The sequence below is a fragment of the Hydractinia symbiolongicarpus genome, chromosome 1 (assembly GCF_029227915.1).
Source record: "Hydractinia symbiolongicarpus strain clone_291-10 chromosome 1, HSymV2.1, whole genome shotgun sequence".
NCBI classification, from domain to species: domain Eukaryota; kingdom Metazoa; phylum Cnidaria; class Hydrozoa; order Anthoathecata; family Hydractiniidae; genus Hydractinia; species Hydractinia symbiolongicarpus.
In genome coordinates this window covers 16,628,142-16,640,758 of record NC_079875.1, presented here as the reverse complement: position 1 = coordinate 16,640,758, position 12,617 = coordinate 16,628,142, and the positions used below count along the sequence as shown (strand labels likewise).

General features: G+C 33.6%; 2 protein-coding genes across 3 annotated transcripts in view; both read right to left on the bottom strand.

Annotated features, from left to right (window-relative positions):
* Positions 1 to 4,629: 4,629 nt before the first annotated feature.
* LOC130643471 (ankyrin-3-like) lies at positions 4,630 to 8,437 on the bottom strand. 2 transcript variants are annotated; one of them, XM_057449597.1, is made up of 2 exons: positions 8,355 to 8,437; positions 4,630 to 7,464 (listed from the first exon to the last, which is right to left on the bottom strand). In XM_057449597.1, the coding sequence occupies exon 2, from the start codon at positions 7,443 to 7,445 to the stop codon at positions 6,594 to 6,596; it is 852 nt and encodes a 283-aa protein (XP_057305580.1). In that variant the 5' UTR covers positions 7,446 to 7,464; positions 8,355 to 8,437; the 3' UTR covers positions 4,630 to 6,593. The 2 variants fall into 2 exon arrangements, with proteins under 2 accessions (XP_057305580.1, XP_057305579.1); XM_057449596.1 differs by having other exon boundaries at positions 4,631 to 7,464; positions 8,311 to 8,436.
* A 1,347-nt stretch (positions 8,438 to 9,784) lies between these two features.
* Positions 9,785 to 12,617, bottom strand: part of LOC130643445 (phosphatidylinositol 3-kinase catalytic subunit type 3-like) — a 35,594-nt gene continuing 32,761 nt past the window's right edge. Inside the window, exon 30 of the mRNA XM_057449594.1 lies at positions 9,785 to 12,615. The gene's annotated coding sequence lies outside the window, so the exon portion shown is untranslated. The remainder of the gene's footprint in view (positions 12,616 to 12,617) is intronic.

Below are 12,617 nucleotides of genomic sequence, written 5' to 3'. Positions count from 1 at the left end.
GTGGGACACCATTCTTGTTCCGTTTAACATATTTTAGCATTTTCTGATACATCAGGTTTTAAACAAAATATATCACTGGCCCAAGTTCAGTGTTCAGAAAAAGCTGCGGTACTGCTAATGCTAAAACCAAAGGAAGTGTTTCACCAAGGCGAAGATGAGACCGTTTGATCGATTACCATCGAGCACGTAGGAACTTTGTTTTTCATACGATCCATTACAGGAATCAACCGAAAGGGGCATCTAAAATTTTTTGCTTGCGAATTTAGGGGACCTAGTCCCACGCTCCGCAACACTTTCTATATTGTTATCTGTAGAAGTTTATTGTTCCTAACTTCTGAAGAAAAACACGCAAGTCTTAAAATAACCCTACCGACTTTGTTGAGATCGCGTAGTAAACTAATTACATAATGGTAACGAAGTAACACAAAACGATCGCTACGACAATAACAAATTATTTTAGGAGCTGCAGTTTTGTGGTTTGGAGGTCTCTTTTTTGATCTTTTTGACTTTTTTTATTTTTTTTATTTTTGTGATATTTAATATTTAAAAGTTTTTACAAGCTAAGATAAATACATTGTCACGTTTTCTAGCCATACATAAATTTTAAGTAAACAAATTTTAAAATTTGGGCCAAAGCCGTATGGATCAAAAATTGTGTTTATATGAGCAATATAAGAGCCTGCTAAACCAAGATCTGGTACGAGTAAGCCGACATCTCAGTTATGCGGGCTGTTTTTTGTACAAATAAACTCAAGGCATTTTTTACCAAAAAAATACCACTGAATCAGATTTTTTAGATTTGCACATGTCGAAAGCAATTTCAGGCATAAACATGATTTAAAGCATGCAGTGCATTAATAAGTGTGGCGCGAGACCTGCGCTTCAGCAACCTCATTCACAAGGCATTTTAACTGGTTGATGAAGTTGAAAGCGGTCACTCCGTAATAATAACTGAGGGGCCATAAGAACCTGGTGATAAGGTTGACGCTACAGCCCTTTATAATTTTGTGACAGCTTAAGTAACAACAAAGCGCACTTTACGTCATTTATTTTAATAATCAAGACGTACATTCAATGTAAATTTTTACATAAAACGCTGATCAAAAAATTATTTCGTTTGAACACTAGAAAACAGGAGTTGTTACATAATATATTACTGATAAAGTTACTACATTTAAAAAGCCTAGGCATAAACAATATATACTCCTTTACTTTACAAGGTAAACTTCTATATAGCCAGTAAATATACAGTCTACTCTCGATAAGTGGAACGTCCACGGGACCGAAAAAATGGTTCCACTTATCGAATGTTCCACTTATCCGAATTGCTCGATAAGTGGAACCTCTATTAAACCGAAAAAAATTCCACTTATCGAACTTGGCTCTTATCTGAAATCTCAGGAGACCGAGGAATGACTTCTGATATAGTTTTTATGTTTTTATTACTTGATAGCAATCGAATGTTCGCGTTCGAAAAAAGAATGTTTTGATTAAAATGATTCGAACGTACTGTAGATGATTTTTCTTTTGGAAAAGTTCCACTTCTATGAATAACCATTGCTCAAGGGACCAAAAAAATGGTTCCACTTATCGAAAGTTCCACTTATTGAGGGTATCACGTATCCGAATAAAATTCAAATCCAAGGGTCCAGGGAAATTTGTTCCATTAAGCGGAAGTTCCACTTATTGAGGGTATCACGTATCCGAATAAAATAAGAGAGGCTTGCTAATGCAAATCCAAGGGGCCGGGGAAATTTGTTCCATTAAGCGAAAGTTCCACTTATCGAGAGTAAACTGTATTGCCTTTCCTATTTTGTTAAAATTCAGAAATATCTGCATAAGGAGTTACGCAGAACGGAAAATGTGTCAATGTTGTTATTTGCAATTCACCTAACATTATACACAATAAATTGTAATAATTTGTACTTGATTCAGGGATTTTTATACCACAATAGACCTTTCCCGAATTTCCTAATTATGCAAAACTCAACACAAGTTCATTAGAAAAGGTAGAACAAATAACCTAATTTTGTTAATGTTTCTGTTCGTTAAGTGCCTCGATTGCAAGCTGAAAGTTACCCTTCATATAGCCGAGCTTTTTAAGAAAGTCTCTTTTTTCAAATCTTAATAAAATCCAACCAAAATATTATATTGCTCAAAAAACTTCCGTTTTGTCATGATAATTTGATATTCTATCTGAATATCCTTATTTGAAGAGCATAGGGCTATTATAAAATTTTGGATGACGTCATAATTATTATAATTTATGAAATTCGGGAAAGGTGTATTTCATCAGAAAATGCATGGAATTTTGGGGTACTGCTGCAGTTCCTAGCAATATCAAATTGATAAATTTAATCGTTAAGGCATATGTGCACAACAGGTATGCCATATCAGTAGTCAAATCAAAAAGATTTGGCTCGATCGCATATTCAGTGCCAAGGTACCAGGACTTTCAGCGAGAAATGCATATTTATCTTTTTTTAATAATATTAGGCAGTTGTCAAGGATGTACTGACTAGTGCCGAACTGCCAGCTTCAGCGTTTGAAATTGGATTTTTCTTTCGTCCGCATTTAATAATATTTAATGCAACATTTCTTGTCTTTTCACTTAGAAATATATAAATACAAGGATCTAATGTTACCCCAAGTGCCCAGCATGCGCTCAGTACATACCTACTCTTTCCAGAATAACCCGTAAACGCAAACAGCACATTCGGTGTTGCATAAAACAGTATGTATGAAGCAATAATAAATCCTGGAATTACATGTTGTTTTTTGATAAAATGCTTATTACCTTTTTGATGAGAAAATTCTTTGCGGTGACGGTTCAATACGAAAGCAATGCCAGCATAGGAAAGAAAAGCCGTTAAGATAAAAACACAATCCAAAGCTATCGGAGTGTAGCTAACGACTTTTTGCATTTGTTTGCCATCTGCGATGATCAAAAGCATTGCAGCTAACGCACCAAGTGCATAACAAACATACATTGTTTTGCGAACGACTTTGTTTGTTATGTAATAGTTATATTTGATATGAAGTAAAACGCATAATAATCTATCTAATGTTATCATTAACATTATTGAAAAGGTTGTAAGATAAACTCCATTACCCAAAGCAGATAACAAGTTCACTGCCATTTCATTACCACATGACATCCACTTGACGGTACGCCACGAATCCCAAACTAATATTGCCATAACGTCGTAGGTACTAAGCGAGTACAAAAATATCTTTTGCTTGTCCTGTCTGTCTCTCTGTATATACAAACAATAAATTCCAAATAAATGTAGGAACAAGGGAATTCCAAGTGAGGTATTGATTATTATGAAGAAGATATTGTCTTCCATGTTCGTTCTTGAGCAATTTTTATAAATTCAGTTTTTTAATATCTTCTTAACACACGATTTTATATAGTATTGCAAGGACAAATAGCTTAAACCACTGCCCAAACATGTTTTCCAGATTGTAAAATGATTCGAAAGACCTTTTCCAATTTTCTGTTATATAATAGCAAATGATAGACATCATATTTTATTCAGTAGTGTGCTTTTTGTCCTTCTTGTTTCTCCTCTTTTTTCTATTTTACATTAGCAGGTGGAAAAGCTTAAAAATTATAAAAGAAACAAAGAGAGAGGAAATTAAAAGCACCAAGAAGAATTGCGAGTCCTTTGAATAGATAATTTTGAATATTTCAATTTCCTTGTTGGTGGAAGCGAGTTTTAACAAATGTTGTCCAATATTGCAAATCATAGAGCCTGGTGTTGCTACTATACTATACCGATTAACTGTCTGGTATAAAGATCACATTGTCGGTAGAAGGTCCTATCAAATGGTATCACTTTATTAATGATCATACCATAGGAAATCACAATAAAAAACGGAGCTTATTAATGATTGTCAATAATGTCTGTTAAATTCGTTTAACCAATGATTTGATAGGAGTTGGTATAGTCTTATTGCAGAGGAGAAAAGGTATTCATCATGAATCTTACTGAAAGAAAAAGGGAAAATACATTAAAACACTAAGATACAAAAATACACACTTTTTTATAAGAAAATGGTTTATATAAACGTCAAGCTGGGATTTCAGGTTTAACGAATATTTATGCTGTTTAGAACAATAGAGACATAAGAATAACTAGCATTAGCACGTGAAAAGTTCCATGGGTTCGTTGGTCCTTAGATTATCACCAGTCGTACATATTTTCTGCATGGGTATTCCGTGCAATTTGTCCGCCTGTTAACACGAAGCAATGAAATTTCACAGACGGGGGTTCAAAATAAAGCAGCAGAGCAGCCATTTCGAAGACACAGACAAAATACGGCTAATAACAAAGAGATGACCAGCCAGCTTAGACTTTTAATCTTCTTATAAAAGCTTGCATCTAATACTGAAGATCTGAGTCATCATAGTGCTTGCAATAGGTAGCAATAACTTTGGTAAATCATACCCGTTGCGAAAGTAAAAGCTCAGTCTCTGACGTAAATAATATAATGTTCGCCATCGTAAATTCACAAAAGACATTCATGAATTTTTAGTTGCAGGTGATATCAAAGCAGCTCCAAAAATAATGGTTGCTCAATAGATTTTAGACTCTTGGTCTCGGATTTAGAATCATATATATGTGAAAAATCTGTGCTTTTAATCTCACAATTGTTGATTCCGAGAAATTAATTTAGTGTTTTAAAGGAAGACTCACACTGCTGAGACTAAAATGTTAAAAGACAAATAAAAAATAGACAGATGAAGACGTCTTGCCGAAGATAACACCGATAATGAAGATGTTGCTACAATATAATTCATTGTTAAAAATATACTAATGAAAATATGTTTCTCAACTTAAAAAAAATAATAAAATATAAGATATATAAATATAATGAATATATAAAGTGCATATTAGTCCTTTGTATTTTTTATATATCTTTCGTACGTCCTGCTAATACGTGTTATAAAAACACCGCCTCATTTATCAGTTCTATCAAAACATTAAGTCTGCAACACCTACTGCTGAGCTTCAACAGAGAAATTCTGGGAATTACCTTTCGTGGCTCAGTCTCATCGGCAATTCTCGTAGGGATAAACGCTCGCAGATTCAAGATTTTTACCTTATAAAGAAGCCTTTACACTTCATTGCTTAAAACTTAACATACTTTGTCATCTAAAGTACGAACCCCATTTAGTATTCAATCTTTTACGTTATTTTAACAGTCCTTCGCTTCAACTGCTATTTGACGTTAAAAAATTGGATAACGTTGTCATCTTTATTTTATCAAATATTAGACTATTTACATTAAATATAAAAAAAATCTGCTTTGATCATAACAAATGCATTTTAACGATATATAATCCATAATTGGAATTGAAGGAATTTAAATTTGGTCAAGATTTTAGTCCTACTACTATCTGTCAAGGATTTAGTCCAAGGACCAATAATTGACTCTGTCCTAACCTAATACTTTTTAGGAAAAATCAAAAATAACATAAAAAAAAGGAAAATTGATTGACCTCAAAAGCAAAAGAGTTGTCACAGGTTTTCAGTAAAAGGGGCAAGATTGCAAATCAGTTGTAGTCACTGTCACATTATATGACCAAGTAGATTCGACAATCGTTGACAAATGCATTGGAACAAAGACAATTATTTCGTCATTTTCCCGAATAGCGAAAATGGTCAATGCTCTGCAGCTGCAGACGAAGGCCAGGTCGACAGCTGCAGAGCATTGACCATTTTCGCTATTCGTAAATTTTCCTAGTGACATCCTCCTGCGCGTGTGCACAACGAAATGATCTACGTCGGGGTCCACGACGGTCACAAGTTGCGGGTACAATGGTCATTCTGGCATTAACAACAATTAGTATGCTTTTGTAGACTATGGACTTAACCAAAAAACCTTAGATCCTAAAATAAGTCTGATGTACACAGTAAGAGGCGAACTTTGACAAATTTAAAAATGCGCGACTCTAATATGGAAAGAGCCAACTTGTTATATTATCATTGTATCATTGAAATTTTGTAAAACTTAAAATTTTTAACCCTCTATATTGGCTAACATTCACTCCAAATGTTATGAAATTGAATGAAAAAAGACGACCATGTACCAATATATTGTGCAGGAAACAACCATACTGAACTTAAAATGGACCTTCTTCGTGTTTCATGCATCTTGATGTATCACTACTTTTTCCCTATTGATTACGCCCTGTCTATCAGTAGTAACAATTGTGCTACCTCAAAGAATACGTCTCGCAAAGGCTTGGATCACATGTATGGTTTAAAATCGGTAAATTGGATAAGGAATATCTAATCCAATAAAAAACTTTCGTTATAAATGTAATTTTAAAAATGAAAAGTGCAAATTAACTAACTTAGATATTTCAATACAAGCTTTTTTATATAAAAGTAAAAAACTCCAAATTATGTAAGAGGAAAAACCCGAAATCAATGATAGGTAGAGTTAACTGCCAAAAGAAATGAAGAAATTCAAGAAAGAAATTTTGTAAACACTAATTCAGCATTCTGGCTATTTTTTTCTAGATTGTCGATGTTTTGTTGTAGATGGAGTGAATAAAAAACATGTTTACCAGATAAGAACTATTGCCTAGCTTTTGTTTTTAAATATTTTTGATATTCATCATCCATGGAAGAGGCTCGACTTCTCCGTTTATCAAAGTGTCCATCCAAAATCAGAGTCTGGTCCGCACCATTTTCAATAAGAACTTGGGCGCACTCAAAGGAGCCTTCATTTACGGACACCTCTAACGGAGAGAAACCTGTACTATCCAAAATGTCAATAAAAGCACCATGGTTTATTAAAATTCGAATTATATCAGCTTTGTCTTCGAACGCTGCTAAATGCAATGGCGCGTATCCATCACTGTTTAATTTGTTGATGTTCACCTGACCACTTTGAAGCAAGCCAACAACAAGATCAGCGTAACCATCTGCTATAGCTTTGGAAAGTAATTTGTTTGGTTCGTACGAATGCGTCATGTTTGCCCTTCGGGTTCGCAATTTAGAGCTTTTGCTTTGTTTTAGTAGTAACCCCTGGAGAGAGTTTCTGCGTGTTGGTATCGCCGACGTTCGGTTGTCACAATAACTTTTAGTTTTTCTAAGCGGTTGCTTTTCTTTATTACTATTCTCTGCTAGCAGAGCCGACAGTTCAGCGCCCTTACAATCGAGATTGAGGAAATCTATTAGGTTTTCCGATTTTCTCCGAGGGGAAGTAATTTTCCGAATGTTTAATATTTCTTCGTAAGATATATTTTGATTATGCGTCAATTCGTTTAACGTGGGATAAGAGCCTGACAACTCCTTCGTGTTTGATATCGATACTGGTAGTGGTACTGTTTTACTATCTTCATAAATGATCTGCGGAGGAGGATCTGAATCTCTTCTTTTTCCTGACATAGACACCTTGCGCAGAGCTTCTTTTACTTTGATCATAATGGTAGCTGCAAGTTCTCTAATTAATAATAAATAAGAAAAATGTTTTAAAGAAAATCGTCGCCATTTCCCCTATTTTTGTTCTAGTTGAAGCAACTTTCTAGTTCCGGTTGGTGATACTAAAACAGCAGAACCTACTTAATCTGAGATTAAAACCTTGTAATCTTCTTTATATTTCCTGTATTATAAGATACTTTGTTGTTTTTCTAGTGATACTAGTAAAAGCGTCGTTTATCGCAATAACTAAGTTCATTCTAAATGCCTAATTGGCACAGTTATAACCTTGTCCCCAAGGCTTGTTAGGCTTTTATGTTTGGTCGGCCTGAACAAGCTATGGGGACTAGGTGACACTGCTACTAACGGTAAAAAAGAAATGCTCCCGCTAAATATTGTCTGTCAAAGTGCGCCCATGAAGATTTAAAATTATACGTCGTATAGCTCCTTGACGTATTAATACCCACCCCAAAAATGAATAGTTTTTATAATGAAAGCCTACTTTTACTAAATGGCGGTACACCCTTACACCCTCACACTCTTAAAAAACAACGCCTCTAAAAAGGTTCTTGAGAAAAATTAGCCCATGACCTGCTTTAATTAGGAGCTTCTACGAGACATTTGTATGTAAACACCTGATATAAATGCAAGAAACAAAACAAACAAACAAGTTAGGCCAAGAATCCCTGCAGGTAATCATGGACTAAAAACGTTTATTCTAAGTATGTATTTAATAAAAGTACTCTTAGATAAACTAAAGAAGAATTGAAGTGTTGAGATAAACCAAACGTGCATTTAACCATGAGCGATTTATTAACCAAATACAGTAATGCAAAATTAAATCATAATGCAAAACTAAATCTTAACCCACCTAAGTACTAAAGCCGATAAAAAACAACCTTCTAAATCAACTACCTTCGTTTCTGCTAGACATATTGAACATGATCAAATTTTTGACAATCGTTAACTTTTGGCTTATTATTAGTTAATTCGTTTTTGTAAATATTGATGCAATTAGAAAACATAAAATGTCAACAATCTGATTTTTTGATAAACATTTTCCTCTCTGTCGCATTTATCTCTTCAACGTAGAGTTTTTTTTATGACCAAAGCAATAAAAGCATTTTTTTGTTAGAGTTTACATCCTGTGAAAAACAAGTTTATTTCTTTATGAAAGAGCTAGGCAAGTTGTCTAGGAATTTGTATATATATTTTAAAAATTCCAAATTAATTCTAAGATTTTGGACTTCGAAGTTTTACTGATTATGCATGACATCGTGAACTAGCTCTGAATAAGATATTGTATTTAAGGGGTTAAAAATACGGTAAAAAATGTTTTTTTGCGATTCGGTTTGGTGTCTTCAAATACATGTTTCAGAGCTAGTTCATATATCATAAATTTGCATAATTTGAGATATCTTAAAACCTGAAGACCATAGCTCAAGAACATGTAAAATGTTTTCAAAAATAAAATAAAAAGATTCCAGGACAACTCTCAAGTTTCACTTGTTTTATCGCGAAAAGCCAGCTTTAAGATGCTAAAAATATTACAGTCACCTACCTCAAGCAACGTCGTAAAAAAACCTCTAAGATGAAGTGTTTAAAAGCTTATCCTTGTGTGCTAAGCCTAATAAGAATGAAATCAGCATGGGACCTAGCAAAATATCAATGGTTCGTGCTTTAAATCAATTCTCTATATTTTTACAGAGGCGATGTGAGATTACTCCTTATTTCATGTTAATTACTATCAATCAGAAACGATTTAATTTGCATTAACGTAATACGGGCATAGAACATAAAGCTTCATAACACGCAAAGAACAATTTTAACTGTCCAGAGTCGCATCAAAGACATTAAGTTCTGTTGCTAATGACATCATCATGTTAATCTTGTCTCAATATCTGACAAAAGCGATTCATTTGGTTTATGTTATGTTATTCGTTTCATGTATTATCGCACGCCATGCTGTGTTAAGGGCTATACATAAAAAGAATCTACAAAATTTTGCCGATTTATTAACCCCTTCGCCCGTACTCGTCTGCCTATTTTTTAACACCCCATTCCCTATTTCTATGTGGACGCAAATTGTGATATTTAGTACAGCTTTTTGGTTGAAAACCTTTTGCTACTAAGAATTCTCTTTTTAAAATGCTTCTCATGTAAATATCAAAATAACTTGTATAATGTTATTTTCTCTCTAAAAAGACAACTAAATCAACTAGAAACGCAAAAAAAAATCTCTACAGGATTTCTGCTCACGGCTGAACCCCCTCTCTCCCTATGTCCGATTTTGCCTCGGTTGTTCCCAACCCTTTCTTCACTAAGGTGCTGACGTCCTTTATGGATGACTCCTTGATTGATTTTTATAAAAATAGAAATTTAGACTTAGTTTGAGGTATTCCTATTTTGTCTTGGTATCTAAAGTTTCTTCCTCACCATTACAACTTTTTGCAACCCAAAACCTACGCATTACAAGTTTCGCAAAATAAAACTTATGGCTTATGTTTCCAGTATATTTTACCGCAAAAAGACAAATCTATGGTTTCCTTAGTTCCCATTTTCCACCACTTTTATATAAAAAAGTGTATGTGGATTAAGCCTAATGATGAGAGATCTCCATGACGTAATGGAGACCTCTTAACATTCAAGAACAAACATAATGAAGACACGATAATAACACTACAACAAAACCAACAATAGAACAACAAAAAAACCACCACAATAACAACAACAAGAAGAGGAACATCGCAAAACAACAACAACAACAAAAACCAAACAAACAACAACAAGATAATAAATTAAAATTAAAAGTCTACTCTTTACTGCTTTTGCATGTCTCTCTACCATATGAAAAACTTTTTAACCCTGCTGATACTATTTTCTTCTTTTATCGTTCTTGATAACAAAATAACAAAGATGTCGCCAAGTTATCGCTGAACCTTAATTTATAATTAGATGATTTAAATTAGCTCAGTAAAAAATAACATATATGACACATATGTAATCTGGATAGCAGAACTAAACATTGTGAAAAGTTTTTTGACAAACTATACATAATAATGGCCATGTTTCCTTGCAGCGTATTACCAAGCTTTCTCGTCTAAAAGTTTTTTTAAAACCTCAACACGGATTATTAGGGATCAGTAAACAAAAAATAGTTGTCAAAATTGTGTAATCAGGATTAGTACGTTAATAGGAGAATATAATTCTTTTATCACACAAAAAAAGAAAATCAATATTATTCTCTCCTCCGTTCGGTAATTAAGAAAACAACACACGCCGATTTTATAATTGCGAATTGGAATCTTTTTTCAGTTAGGCTAGGAAAAGACTCTTTATTATCGGGTAAACGAAAACTACTCCCCCGTTCTTTACCTCCTTAGTTTCTCAGAGTAAAACAAAAACAACTCCTCTGTTTCTTACCTCCTTAGTTTCTTAGAAGAAAAGAAAAACAACTCCTCCGTTTCTTGCCTCCTTAGTTTCTTAAAGAAAAACAAAAACAACTCCTCCGTTTCTTACCTCCTTAGTTTCTTAGAGAAAAACAAAAACAACTCCTCCGTTTCTTACCTCCTTAGTTTCTTAAAGAAAAAAAAAACTCCTCCGTTTCTTACCTCCTTAGTTTCTTAAAGAAAAACAAAAACAACTCATGTGTTTCTTACCTCCTTAGTTTCTTAAAGAAAAACAAAAAATCCTCCGTTTCTTACCTCCTTAGTTTCTTAAAGAAAAACAAAAACAACTCCTGTGTTTCTTACCTCCTTAGTTTCTTAAAGAAAAACAAAAACAACTCGTCCGTTTCTTACCTCCTTAGTTTCTTAAAGAAAAACAAAAACTACTCCTCCATTTCTTACCTCCTTAGTTTCTTAAAGAAAAAAAAACAACTCCTCCGTTTCTTACCTCCTTAGTTTCTTAAAGATAAACAAAACGGACTCACCCGTTCCTTACCTCCTTGGTCCCATAGAGAAAAATAAAAAAACTCCTGTGTTTCTTACCTCCTTAGTTTCTTAAAGAAAAACAAAAACTACTCCTCCATTTCTTACCTCCTTAGTTTCTTAAAGAAAAACAAAAACAACTCGTCCGTTTCTTACCTCCTTAGTTTCTTAGAGAAAAACAAAAACTACTCCTCCATTTCTTACCTCCTTAGTTTCTTAAAGAAAAACAAAAACAACTCCTGTGTTTCTTACCTCCTTAGTTTCTTAAAGAAAAACAAAAACTACTCTTCCATTTCTTACCTCCTTAGTTTCTTAACGAAAAAAAAAACTCCTCCGTTTCTTACCTCCTTAGTTTCTTAAAGAAAAAAAAAACAACTCCTCCATTTCTTACCTCCTTAGTTTCTTAAAGAAAAACAAAAACTACTCTTCCATTTCTTACCTCCTTAGTTTCTTAAAGATAAACAAAAACAACTCGTCCGTTTCTTACCTCCTTAGTTTCTTAAAGATAAACAAAAACTACTCCTCCATTTCTTACCTCCTTAGTTTCTTAAAGAAAAACAAAAACAACTCGTCCGTTTCTTACCTCCTTAGTTTCTTAGAGAAAAACAAAAACTACTCCTCCATTTCTTACCTCCTTAGTTTCTTAAAGAAAAAAAAAACTCCTCCGTTTCTTACCTCCTTAGTTTATTAAAGAAAAACAAAAACAACTCCTGTGTTTCTTACCTCCTTAGTTTCTTACAGAAAAACAAAAACTACTCCTCCATTTCTTACCTCCTTAGTTTCTTAAAGATAAACAAAAACAACTCGTCCGTTTCTTACCTCCTTAGTTTCTTAAAGATAAACAAAAACAACTCGTCCGTTCCTTACCTCCTTAGTTTCTTAAAGAAAAACAAAAACTACTCCTCCATTTCTTACCTCCTTAGTTTCTTAAAGAAAAACAAAAACAACTCGTCCGTTTCTTACCTCCTTAGTTTCTTAGAGAAAAACAAAAACTACTCCTCCATTTCTTACCTCCTTAGTTTCTTAAAGAAAAAAAAAACTCCTCCGTTTCTTACCTCCTTAGTTTCTTAAAGAAAAACAAAAACAACTCCTGTGTTTCTTACCTTCTTAGTTTCTTAAAGAAAAACAAAAACTACTCCTCCATTTCTTACCTCCTTAGTTTCTTAAAGAAAAACAAAAACAACTCGTCCGTTTCTTACCTCCTTAGTTTCTTAGAGAAAAACAAAAACTACTCCTCCATTTCTTACCT

Coding starts and splice junctions, on each gene's coding strand:
- LOC130643471 (XM_057449597.1), bottom strand. CDS start 7,445: ATGATCAAAGTAAAAGAAGCTCTGCGCAAGGTGTCTATGTCAGGAAAA.